Source organism: Phaeoacremonium minimum (assembly GCF_000392275.1).
Source record: "Phaeoacremonium minimum UCRPA7 unplaced genomic scaffold PA7_03_scaffold_496, whole genome shotgun sequence".
Taxonomy (NCBI): domain Eukaryota; kingdom Fungi; phylum Ascomycota; class Sordariomycetes; order Togniniales; family Togniniaceae; genus Phaeoacremonium; species Phaeoacremonium minimum.
This window is the reverse complement of record NW_006921398.1, coordinates 447,339-460,447: the sequence shown is the minus strand read 5'-3', so window position 1 is coordinate 460,447 and position 13,109 is coordinate 447,339. Positions and strand designations below refer to the sequence as shown.

Genomic DNA, 13,109 nt, shown 5'->3' with positions numbered 1-13,109 from the left:
GCCTTCCATGAGAGCCGCCAAGAGGCACGCTACCACAGTAGGCTAGAGCGGGATCTGTGCCCTATCTCGCTACTGTGGTGAGGGCGGTCTCCAAACAGAACAAGGACAGCGACAGGGAAGGTGAGAAGGGATTGTTAGGGATTGGAGACGGAAGATGGAGACGGCTGGACTGGGGGTCACGAACAGCAACAGCAGCACATCAAATCAACACCTGCAGCTGGGTGTATGGTGGCCGCGGTGAGCAGGGAAGTTGGTCCGGTGTGTGGCGTGGTGTGTACTAGCAACTAGGTAGTGTCCTGTAGTGCGGGCGGACGGACGCACACTGCAGCTCAGGATCTACAGCGTACAGCAGGCTTAGGTCCCTACTTGAGTTACTGCATAAGCAAGGCAAGCGGATGGCAGGTCCTGACCAACTTCAAAGAAGACTTCCAAGGTTGCTGTCAGCTATGCAGAAGCATGTAATAGGCCAGAAAGGCCACTCACGATGCCAGCCAGCTATACCTAGGTAGATATGGTATATGGTATATATATGGTCGGACTGACCCCTCAATTGCGAGCAGGGCAAGGCAATACCGTCAAGAGGACAGATTTGGGATGGTCTGCCCGCTCTTCAGCCTCCGTTCAAGGCCGAGGTGCCAAGGTACTGTACTCCGTAAAGTGATGTAAGATCAGATCCATCCAGCAAGATGGACACAACGGAACAGGAACAGGACCAGGACCAGGAACTCCATGCAAGAGGAAAGCTGAAATAACGAGCTGCTCCATCTCCTCAGGGGGAGATTACGTATCGGCTCGACTACGGAGGCCACCACCCGTATTTAGATGGAGGTGGTGGCCAGCCAGCCAGTTTGTGCCGCTATTGCCTACCAGTTCAAGTATCTTACTGCCTACCCATCTGCTAACGTTAACTGCCTTGTTGCTCGTCTCATACATAGGTACCTATAGGTAGTCAGGTAGGTAGGGAGTACGTAACAAGACGGAGATCTCCATGATCCATGTCAATCATCTCACGATAAGCCATACTGCGTACATGTGAAGCCCACCGTACTATCATAATACGGACTACGCACAGGCACTAGGAGGCCCTGGAAAGCTGGCACAGCTGCAGTAGTTCACGATCAGGCGCTCAACGGTCTGTCGTGAAACGGCTTAGCCCACTGAAACAAGCCCACTCCGGGAGGGCCCCATAACGGAGACTTTTTTTAATTGCTTCTTTCTTCATCTTCTACGCCTTCTTCAGCATGCCGGCTCTAAGGATGGCTAGCAGGCAAGTGCCATGTCTGGCATGTCTTGGGATGGTTTACAGTAGTAGCCTGTCTGGCAGGCGCTAGCTCCTTGGGCTAAGCCCACTTCGTGGGAGGATGAACACTCTCGCAGGATTGCATCACGCAAGCACGCAAAGCAAAGCATACCGAGCACAGCACGGCGGCGCATGCGGTGGGCGGGCGAAAGCACGGAGGATTACCGTAGATGTCATGATTCCGGTTGTCCTACAGCAAGGTACTACTGTGCAGTCCTTACCCAGCACCCGCCCGAGCCCGAGTTGCCACCTCCAGACTTTCTTGGGTTGCTTGACCAGACGTACGTGTGGCCCAGAAGGGTAGCAATTGGCACTCCCTCCACGCCTGCCGACTCGTGTGTGGTGTGGTGTGGTATGTTATGGTACCTTGGTCTGGCTCTGGCTCTCAAGTCACCTCACCCCTCATGATGCAATCAATGTAGTAGGAGGCACGCAGCCTGCTGGCACGATCGCGGAACCTCATGTCCGTTGTCGAATGTATTGGGCCATGCCACCCGCGGGCCACGTTGTATAAACCTGGCCTATCAGAAAGCCCGCTTTATCAACGGCCAAGCCCTGAAGAAATGACGGGCCCCGATGCGATCGATTAATACCAGCTTCTTCTATAAGCAATCCTACTACGGTGCTATGCTGTGCTGTGCTGTGCTGCTCTACCTGTACTATTACTATTACAATTTCAATTATTACAATTACCCCACTTGGGGGCTTCAATGGTTTCTATTCTGGTCACCCTTTGCTCAGACTCATCAGTCACGAGCAGGAGTCGTGCGATATGCAGTCCAGGGACATGGTGAAACGAGGAGTAACAGCGATATGGGATTGTCTAATTATTCTTGCACCAGAACCCCGTCGAAAAACCCGCCCGTGATCCGTGTGATTGTGTAGAGTGTGAACCTTGCCCTCCAATGCCCTCTTGACATAGTCCTATATCCCTAACGCCGGGCTATTTGCATAGTAATAAAGGATCCCAATGCGTATTCATGGCTCGTGTGCTCTTCACTCGTTAGCGTCCGTCTTCTTCGCCAGGTCAGCTTCATGCTTCTCCTTGCCGAGGACACCGGTCTCCTTCTCCTGCGCGGTGATGGGCTGGCTCGGCGGATCAGCGGCGGGGCCGGCCTCTCCTCCGGCTTCGGCATCTTTGGGTCCGCCGGGAGGGCCTCCTCCTGCACCTTGCCTGCCCTTCTTGATGTTCTTCCACTCCATCCCCGTCGCGGCCACGAGCGAGCCGAGCGAGAGCCCCATGCCCGCGAGGAAGATCCTCGTGCACGCGTAGTTGTACGCGTGGATGACAAAGTCGAGGTACTGCGACGGGACGTAGTCCAGCAGCCCCGTCGCGCCGTTCGTCACGATGGCGTTGGCGTCGAGGCCCGGCACGCTCGAGAGCCTGGCAACGAGCAGGTTGCTGAGGATGGACTGCCCGACGGTCGTGAAGACCGCGCCGCCGAGCTGCTGGACGAAGAACATGATGGAGATGCCCGTCGAGATGTCCTCCGGCGGCAGCACGGCCTGCGCTGCGAGCCCGCTGGTCTGCATGCCGAGACCAAGACCGAAGCCGGTGAGGAACTGGTAGCCCACCCAGCGTGATGTGCCGGTGCGTGGGTTGAACGTGCTCATCAGGCCCTCGCCTGTGGCCATGAGGCATGGAGCGAGAATCATGGAGGGGACATAGTAGCCGATCTTCTGAGTGCACAACCCCGACAATATACTTGAGGCCACGAGACTGAGGACGAGAGGAAGCGTATATGTTCCTGACTTAAGAGGATCCACACCCTTGACGGTTTGGACTAAAGAGCTGTCAACAGCTGACATAGAGTCATGGCAGAATACACATAAACTTACACCAAATCGGCAAGAAGTACACTGTCATTAACATAGCGCCGGCGAGAAAGAAGGTAAATGTGGCGCCGCAGAAGATACTTCGCTGCGTGATAACCCTCGGTGGGACTGTAGCAGTCTGCGGTCTCAGTATCTGAACAGCCGCAAAGGCGAGGATCAGAACTCCAAATAAAATGAAGAGCGCAATAATGCGTCCATTGCCCCAGGTGTATTTCGAGCCGCCCCATTGTAGTGCAAGCAACAAGCTCACGATGGCCGGTAGAAAGAAGAAGGTGCCCAGGGGGTCAAGGCGCTTGATGTGGTTTATGGTTGATGTTGGCTCATGCTTCTGCGGTGGCGGATTCCAAAAGAAGACTAGGAAGACCATCGTGACCGCACCCACCGGGAGGTTTATATAGAAGCACCATCTTCACATAACGTCAGCATCCACAGCCTCGCATTGATGAGGACCTGGATAGAATATATTGCCTTACCTCCAAGACACATGGCTAGTGAACGCTCCACCGACTACCGGACCTAGAACAGAAGCAAGTCCAAATACCATACCAAACATTCCCTGGAACATTGGTCGTTTATGAAGAGGGATCATGGGGATCATTATCATCATGCCTCCAGCAAATATGCCTGCAGAACCTAGACCTGCGATGGATCTCCCAACAATGAAGACTGGAGAGTTTGGCGCTGCTCCACAGATAGCGGAGCCAACCTCAAAAATTATTATAGAAGTCATAAAAGTCCTGTGCTCACATGTTAGTTGGTTGCATCTCACCGGATACTGAAAACATACCATTTCATGTCGTAGAACTTATACACTCTGCCGTAGATAAGCTGGGAGGCCGACGTGGTCAACATGTACGCCGAACCGTACCAACCAATATCTCCCAAGCTCTTGAAATCATCTGTGATCCGCGGAACAGCCGTTGAAATGATAGTTCGATCGAGTGCGACCAGAAAAAGGGCCAGGAAATTAGAGAGCAGAATCAGCCAGAACTTCAATGTCTTTGGCTTGTATAGATCGGGGATCGAGGTAGGTCCTCGCGGCTTGGCCTCTGCAGGCGGACTAGGAGTGAGCTCTTCACCATCAGAAACCTCCTTTTTCTCAGCCAGCCTCTCTGGCGCGCTGCTTTCGCCGCTGGCCAGAGATGTGGTCGAGCGAGACATAGTGTAGTATAAATGCTGTTTCCGTCTGCCCTTTCAATAGTATATAGAGATAGAATATGATGAGAGATAATGCTCAAAGCAGAGCACACTAGTGCGTCGAATTGAATCGTCGTATACGGTCTCTATCCTAGCTTTGATCTAATACAACGAAGCGAGAACCAAGAGAGAGGGAGCGCCTAGGCTCTCCTGACAGAAAGAGACAGGAAAAAGTTATATACCTACATTGCGCATTCGAGACCGCCGGGCCGAGTTTAATGAGGTGCATCGGACTCTCCAGCGAAATCCATATTGATGACGCTTTTCGGGCGTGAACAGCTATGAAGGGCAGCTGTGTATGGAGCAGCCTTCTGGCTTTTGAAGGTTGACTTTCCCCATCGGATCCGGCGTCGACCCCCTGGCAGCCGGTGATCCACGCCATGCCTCTCCGGGCCTAGCGTCGAATGAGTTGCCAAGACCGCCCGGGTTCGAAGCTGATATCTTCGGTCCCGAGAGAGACAACCTGCCCGCTTGCCCGCCTCCACTATGAATCCTGCGCAAACAATGTCTGTTGGTACGACCTGCCCCTAGAGTAGCGACTAATATTAGGATGATGATTCAGACTTCTGCCTGTGCCTTGCTGAGATCGCTCTTTCATCCCTATTACTCTTTTGTCCGGCCTAGAACTGTCTCAGACCGGGTGTGATAAAACCGCCCGAGTGTGTCGTGCAACAGCAACAGGCGAGCCAGCAAGCGCCGCCGCTGTCGTTGATTGATAGTAACACCTAAACGAGCAGATCCTCGGAAGCGGTTGCAGCACGTACGGTACCTTCGGTACATTGGAGTGTGGCCCGCAGACTCGGGCTGAATGTGCCCTGCAGTTCGGCCATCTCTCGCTTGGCTTCTCGACGTCAGTCCCCGGCCCGTCCATCTATCTGCTGGGACTATCAGTGACACGTAGTGTGAGACGCCGCCGCGTGTTATCGCTGGCCTGCCTCCTCGGATCCGAGACACGGCCTCTCCCATCCGGAGCCTCATGCGACTAAAGAGCTCTATCAGACGTTATTATACCGTACCATGGCTGCCATTCCCGAGCAAGACTCCTCTCCTCCTCGGGGACTCGCTAGCCATGCTGTCGCCCCGGATCCCTCGGTTATGAAACTGACAAGGGGTCACTCATGTGTCTTGTGCCAGCAGCGCAAAGTCCGCTGTGACAAGAACAAGCCCTGCGCCAACTGCGTCAAGGCCCAGGTGGAGTGCAGAGTAGTCCCACCGCAGCCTCCCAGGCGGAGGAAGAAGAAGCCCCACGAGCGAGAGCTCATCGATAGACTAAAGAAATACGAATCGCTGCTCGCTCAGCACGGTGTCAACTTTGAGCCCATCGGCCATGAGCTCAGGGCATCAGACGCCGCGGGCGGAGATGAGGTCGATGAGATTGAGCATGGTATTGGTGGGCTGAAGACATCTCCATCATCCAGTGCCCCCGAGTTCGCGTCGTCGAATCAAGCCTCCCACTACGATAAGTAAGTGCCGTGCAACCACACTGATGAACTAGTAACAAGAGGCTGATGCTCGTCAGACCGTCCAAGTGGTTTCCTTACTATAAAGAGGTTGGTCAATCCCACATTGATTGCTTATTCCATCCTTGGCTAACCCCTTCAACAGTACAAAGCACATGAGGACATCCTCCGTGATTCTTCAGATGATGATGAAGACGGCGGCCCAACTATTCATCATGCATTTGATACCATGTTTGATAACCAGGATGGCTTTCCTTTCGTCATCGGCGGCTCATATGATCTCGTCACAGAGTATCATCCCTCCGGCATCCAGATACTCCAGCTGTGGCAGATATACCTCGACAATGTGAACCCATTGCTAAAGCTTACTCACACGCCAACGCTCCAGAGTCAGATCATTGAGGCCGGTGCAAATCCTGCCAAGATACCCAAACCTCTCGAGGCACTCATGTTTAGCATCTACTTCATTGCCATCATTTCTATGCAGGATGAGGATGTGCAGAAGACCTTCGGAGAGGAAAAGTCTATTCTTCTCTCAAAGTATCACCACGGTTGTCAGCAGGCCCTGATCAACGCGGGCTTCATGCGAAGTCCGGACTTAATCACACTTCAAGCTTACGTCATATTTCTAGTGAGTCAAACGTACTTCAAATCTTATCGGACTGGAACTGATCACCCTCCAGCTTTGTATCCGGCAATTCGTAGACCCACGTTCGTTGTACTGTCTCATTGGCATTGCTGTGCGGGTGGCCCAACGCCTGGGTCTTCAGCGAGATAGTGCTCAATTTGGGTTACCACCCTTTGAAGTCGAGCAGCGAAGACGACTCTGGTGGCAGTTAGTATCTTTCGATAAGCGCATCGCAGAGATTACAGGATCGACCATTACGGCTTTGTCTTCTAGTCGAGGGGACTGCAAATGGCCCCTCAACGTCAACGATACCGATCTCTATGTTCATTCGAAAGATCCTCCCACGCCGTACGTTGGCGCAACAGAGATGATATTCTGCCTCACCCGGATCGAGATGACTGCCGCTGCCAATCCCGAGGCCTCAGGGCCTGTGCCGCATCTACTGAATGCAGCCAAACCAAAGTTTCAATACAATCCCTCGCCATCATCCCCTGATATTGTCACGCATGTTGCCAACCAAAACCTACCGATGGCCGACCTCGACGGATACTGCAACTACATTGAGAATGCTTATTTGAAGCATTGCGACCCGAAGATTCCGCTCCATCTCTTCACGTTGATGATGACCCGTCAAGCTCTCTGCAAGCTCCGCGTGATTGCCTATCTCTGCAAGGTAAACATGGGTGACCCCCGAGCAATGGATTCCGGGATCAGGGACATGCTGTTCATGGAGGCGATCCGCATGATCGAGTACGACAACGTCATCCAGTCCACCGAGAGTCTCAGGGGCTTCCTGTGGTACACGTTCTTCCACTTCCCCTTCCCGGCGTACATCTTCCTTGTCAGCGAGCTCCGCACCCTCACCACGGGTGAGCTGTGCGACCGCGCCTGGGCCGCCATCGCAGAGAACCATGACAAGCGCGCATTGGCGCGCAACCTGCGCAGCCCCATGCACATCGCGCTCGGCAGGCTGTTTCTCAAGGCGTGGGACGCCCACTCGGCAGCCGAGATCCAGCAGGGTCGGCCTGCGCCCCCTGTGCCCAAATTGATTACCGTGCTGCAGCAGCTCGCGGCGAAGCAGCACAATAAGAAGCAGTCGTCCTCTGGAAACGTGGTAGTCAACGAGGCAGTGCCGGTGCCGGCGACTGGATTTGGCGGGAGCCGGCCGCCGATGGATTCGAGCCCGGCAGCGCCATCGATCAACAGCATGGGCACACCCGATACCATGTTCTCGGGTTTCGATCCGATGAGCCAGATGTTTGGCTCTGGCATGCCGGATATTGAGTTTGGACAGATGGATTGGAGCACCATCATGCAAGGTTTTACTGGGTTTGGGGGAGTTGGGGTCGACTTTGGGGGGTTCCCACAAGGAGGCATGCCCGTTCCACAGGGAGGGATGCCTGGGCCACACCAGGGTCCGGGAGGGCAATAGTATGGTTGTCTGAATGGTCACAGGAGTACGGAGCAAGCAGAAAGGTCCCTAATGACCAATGGTGATCATGTTTATCAAGGCATATCATTCATGTACAGTATATCCGCAAGGATACAAGGCGCCTGTCTACTCAATCCGCAGAACAAAAGACCGCTTTTCATACCATACAAAATCCCATTAACATCCACCGCTTGATCCCAACGGTCCTGTCCATGCATCGTCCGTCGTTAGCTGCGGTGTCGTGTCGGTGCCGCTTTCATCCGTACATTCAGGTACCGTGAGAGTTCGGTTCACCGTCTCCCAGATGTACGGCTGTCCGCAGTCCTCCTGGCGCACATACGAGTACGTGACCGTCTCGCCCGCCGTCATGGCCAGCTGGACGTACCACTCCGGTCTCTCAGACGTGTAGTTGCTTGCCAGCAGCGGCTGGGAGTTGTCGAGGTTCCACGAGCCCAGGTCAGTAGTGTTGCCGGTGACATAGATGTTCTCGCCGTAGTACGTCGTCGCGTTAACGATGAAGAGTACGTTGCTCGTGCACGTCGATGTGACGTTAGGCGCGCCCGCTGCCACAGCCGGGGAGTACGTGCCCCGTGTGGACGAAGCCTCGCACTTCGTAGGTGGCTCAACGACGCTCGCGGTCCAGCCCGGTGGATATTGGCCCGCGCGGCGCTCTGCCATGGTTACGAATGCAGCGTAGGACCATGTCAAGTCGTACGCGGAGAGGGGTTCCCCTGGAGGGTTCTTGTTGAACTGCTCTGACAGAGAGCCGTTGGCTGGCGTGTAGCGCTGGGCCACTGCCACGAAGGAGTCGGCGTAAGCGGTAGCAGCGTTGAGGATCTGTCGGTATGGGTCGGTCTTGTGGCACCGCTTATATGTCTGGGCCTTGGCTTCCGGATACAGGTCTTGGAAAAAAGCAAGAGAGGTGGAGTCCACGGTGATGAAGCGCTGCTTATCCCACTGCGCAACGGCGTCATACAGAAACTCAGCTGCACAAAGAGTGATGAGATACCAGGGGTTGCCATTGTAGTAGACATCCTCGGCATATCGTCCAAGAGCAACACCGCTGGTTGAGTTGATGCCGGCGTTGATGGGGTATAGACTACTATTGCGGAAGGTGTCGACGAATGCCTTGAAGTTTGATAAGGCACGGCTGTGGCAAGGCTGGATAGACGGGTTGTCACAGGCAGCATCTACGTCGAAGACAGAGATAGCGCCAAGGACTGTGTTCGCATCAATGCCAGACCTTTGAGTATTGGTGTTGATGTTGGCAATAAAGTATTCCCCATTCCAATATGTCTGTAGGAAACATAGGACTTGAGGTGCCTCATCGCACCCAGTGCAAGTGACACCAAGTTTCTCCGCTAGAACTGCGCCTTCGATCAATGAGCGGTACTGGTTCTGGGTTGTGAAGAAGCTTGAGCCTGATACCTCTTCCCAAAGATCGAAGCCGGTAGAGTTCCTAATTCTATAAGTGCATGTTTCAATGGAGAAGGTCAAGAGACCCTACCAATATTGTCCGACATAAGACAAATCATTGGAGATGATAGGCCAGATAACGGTCTTCACTCTGTCTGTCTCTCCTTGCTCGATGAGCCAGTTCGAGTATGTGATGATAGCAATGGCTCGGAGTGCCGGTCCATCTCGCTGGGGGCGACCCCAGTTGCCGTTGAAACGAGTGCCGTCGACGTTGAACTTTGGCTCCCCAAGACCAGTCCCTGCTGGCAGCAAGGTTCCTGACGGATTGGATACCGTCTGGAGGACAGCCTGTGCATGAATATAATCCTCAATGTATTGTTGGACAGAGGTATCGCCGAAAAGGAATTCGTCAACAATCATCTTCAATGTTAAAGCCGAGTCTCTTGACCATGTATAGAAGTCTTTTGGATTTGTTAGTGTATGACAACTGCGACTGCTGATGTTGCCGACGACTTACAGTTCGGGTTGGCCTTGGAAGGGCTGGCGACGACGTAGCCCGCCGCTGCACCTGGAACCATTGAGCCATTTGGTCCAATGTTATTCAGTGCGCCTTGAAAAGCAATCCCTCTCTCTGTTGAGACGAAAGAATCCACACTGACATCCTGGGGCCAAGCAGCCGAGACTATGCCAGTGCTATGAGCTAGGATGCTGGCAAGAACGAGCCTCGAACTAGAGAACAACATCGTAGCGCGGGAATAATTGCTGTCACTAGGGCTACTCGACAGGCTCCAGAATTCTCTGATAGAAGAGAAATCATGATGACTTTATACAGCCCTATATGCTGTGCATCGTGTGCTGTAATAAGAGGTCCACGCTATTATAGTTCTCGCCGAGTAGGGACCGTTGCACGAGCTTAGGAAGGCGTTCATCTTAAGGTCCGAGGGGAGCTTTGGCCACAACGGGAGCTTCTCCTCACGAGGCTATCGAAAATAAGTCCAGGACGATACTTGTCTTGCGGTCCGATTCGAGGTGGGGATGTGGGGAAGATCGAGTTGCGGAGAGAGCGGGCGCCTGTCTTTCTCCCCCAGTGCTATGCCCATGCCATCGCCCATCGTGACCCCTGGTCTTGCGGGGCGTCAACCATATGCTACCCCAAGAGAAAGTCCCAAGCACACAATTGCCATGTCGCTCGTGTTCATCGTTGCTAGAATGGTATTGATGACTTGACGCTCGAGGGCGATTGCCATTGTTACTATTCTTCGCAGAGTGCCAGTGCTGTGAACTGTTCAATGCTGCGACGCTGACACAACAATCCAGGAACCCTCGGTTGCTAGGTTGTCCAACTTTCGCTCCCCGTCGGCCAGACTTGTGGTCCAAGAGGAGTGCGCCCGAGCAATTGACCGAAGTAGATTTTCCGAGACCATTACACGATCCTCTATCGAGCAACGGCCAGTGGACTTAGGATCTGTAGCGTGACACAATAACTCCGACTCTGCATGATCTCGGCGGAGAGTTTGCTGTTGCTTCTGAAATTGATGATGATGAGGCTGGGCCTCTGTCATTAAGAGTGGTCTTGTTCTGTATGTAGTTCTACCTTACATCAAGCACCCCCTGCCTACCTAATATACAACGAATCAGGTGCCTTGGCGGCAAGCTGCTGCTTCAACATATGTTCATGTCGTTCTAGCCCTACCGCGCGGACGCCAAAGCAAGAATGACCTCAACACCGCCCATGCAATCCAATCTATTTAATGAATATGTCCAATTGGAGATTGGGTAATCTCCAAGATACGTATTGTACATGCTGCGGGGAATTACCTCATCCAGAATCTGAAGCCTTCTTGGGCTCATCCTTCTTTTCATCTGTCTTTTCGTCTGGAGTGTCCATCTTCGGTTCTGATTCTGGTGAATCGGATGTTGGTTTCTTTTGGTGAGCGGGATGGTTCGTTAGATTATGCCACATAGACTTCAAGAAGCCCTCGTTCTTATGCGAGTCTCCGGTTGATTGCGCATCAGACCTGAAAGTAATCGTCAGTACATCTTGCGATAAAAGCCAGGGAGATAGTTCCTACTCTGGTGTCCGGATATTCATGATTCGCTTTGCCGTCTTGTCTCCAAGTTCGTCGGCAAGCATCTCCGCAATCATCCTTTGGTTGGCCGTGAGATACTTGGGCATCTGAACACGGAACTCAACCCTGAGGTCTCCCGATCCACCTCTACGGCCACTGAGCTTCTTCATTCCCTTGCCAGCGAGCGTCATCTTCTCGCCAGTGCCAGTGCCCGTTGCAACTTTCACGTTCACCTGGCCATCTAGAGTCGGCACGCTGACCTCACCACCTAGCAAAGCCGTTGTTAACGGAATCGAGGCCGTATAGAGAATATCGGAGCCGGAGCGACTGAATTTCGGGTCTGATGCGACCCGGACAAAGACAAACAGGTCTCCACGAGTTCCTCGGATATTAGGGTCTGCCGCTTTGCCAGTCACCGGCGCGTCTCCCTCGCCGTCCACTCGTAATCGCATGCCATCTTCGATACCGCCAGGGATGTCTATCGTCAGAGTCTTGCGCTCCCTTGTCACACCATCACCGTGACATGACTTGCACTCCGACCCTTTAGGTATCGAGGCTCCAGTACCTCCACAAGTGTTACATGTTGAAGCCATCTGGAAGCCACCAGAGAGGAAATGGACTCGTGTTCCCGTGCCACCACATGTCTTGCACTGTGACCGTTGCGTGCCCGCCTTCAGTCCGCTACCGGTACAAGTCTTACACGTCACAAGAGGGGTGATAGTGATCGTCTTGCTGGTGCCCTTGGCCGCTTCCATAAAGGAGATGTTTGTCTGAACTTCAATATTGTCGCCAACCAAAATCTCTTGCTGGAACGGATTCCGAGCGCCTCTACGGCCGCCGCCGCCGAATGGATTGCCTCCTTGGCCGCCAGCGAAAGCCGAGAAGAGATCTTCAAAGTTGAAGTTGGCTCCGAAGCCACCTTGCCCTCCAAAGCCAGCAAAAGGATTGCCTGCTCCACCAAATGGGTCGCCGCCGGGTCCTGGTCCTGCATTTGGGTCGAAGCCAGCAGCACCGAATTGGTCATATTGCTCCTTCTTCTTGGGGTCCGATAGGAGCTCGTAGGCCGTCTGGATCTCAGCAAATTGGTCCTTCGCGGTCGGGTCCTTGTTCGTGTCAGGGTGGTACTTCTTTGCCAGGCCGTAGTAGGCTTTCTTAATCTCGGAGGCGGAAGCAGACTTGCCCACACCTAGGACCTTGTATGGATCTTTGACTGACGCGAGAGAACTTGGGGTAGCATGGAAAGCCTGTGCGCGAATGAGATGTCAGCTATTTGTAATCCCGGCAGAAGAAGGTATCACGACTTACACGTTGACAAGGGAATCTTTGTCGACGTGCGCTCGCTGCAGGCCGTTTGGGCGCCCGTGCAGTTGACGCATGATTGCTAGGTTGGGTGCTATGGGAGCAGTAGGTGTTGAAGCTCCGTCGACATATTTGCGCGGCAGAGAATTGCCGTACAGGCGCACCGGCCCGTATTACTAGGCTGGAGTTCATGATGATGAATGTGAAGTATGCATCTGAGCTGAAGAAAGAATCGCCAAGTGGAAGAGCACGAATGAGGGAAAGAAGAGACAGTGGGTATATAGGGGAGAGATTCTAGAAACATTTGGATGACATCGCCAATCGCTATCAACTTTTTTTTGGCCCGAGGAATACCGTGCCGGGTAACGCTTGATGGTGCCTTAGGCATCTAAGGTCGGCTTAAGAGGCTGCGATAACGGGGCGCGGTCCACTTCGCGATAAGACGCGATTCACTCCCATAGGTATCGGCTCG

The 13,109-nt window shown here is 53.6% G+C and overlaps 3 protein-coding genes across 3 annotated transcripts; 1 reads left to right on the top strand and 2 right to left on the bottom strand.

The window, feature by feature from the left end:
- Positions 1–5,428: 5,428 nt before the first annotated feature.
- Positions 5,429–7,853, top strand: UCRPA7_6855 (putative c6 zinc finger domain-containing protein; the record flags this gene model as incomplete). Its single annotated transcript, XM_007919391.1, has 4 exons — positions 5,429–5,796; positions 5,853–5,883; positions 5,939–6,424; positions 6,477–7,853. The coding sequence occupies 4 exons, from the start codon at positions 5,429–5,431 to the stop codon at positions 7,851–7,853; spliced, it is 2,262 nt and encodes a 753-aa protein (XP_007917582.1).
- Positions 7,854–8,030: 177 nt separating this feature from the next.
- On the bottom strand, positions 8,031–9,847 carry UCRPA7_6854 (putative glucoamylase p protein; the record flags this gene model as incomplete). The annotated part of the gene is made up of 3 exons (XM_007919390.1): positions 8,031–9,312; positions 9,361–9,730; positions 9,787–9,847. 3 exons carry the CDS (start codon positions 9,845–9,847, stop codon positions 8,031–8,033), a joined length of 1,713 nt encoding a protein of 570 aa, XP_007917581.1.
- A 1,490-nt stretch (positions 9,848–11,337) lies between these two features.
- On the bottom strand, positions 11,338–12,714 carry UCRPA7_6853 (putative chaperone protein dnaj protein; the record flags this gene model as incomplete). The annotated part of the gene is made up of 2 exons (XM_007919389.1): positions 11,338–12,562; positions 12,644–12,714. The coding sequence occupies 2 exons, from the start codon at positions 12,712–12,714 to the stop codon at positions 11,338–11,340; spliced, it is 1,296 nt and encodes a 431-aa protein (XP_007917580.1).
- Between the last annotated feature and the right edge of the window lie 395 nt (positions 12,715–13,109).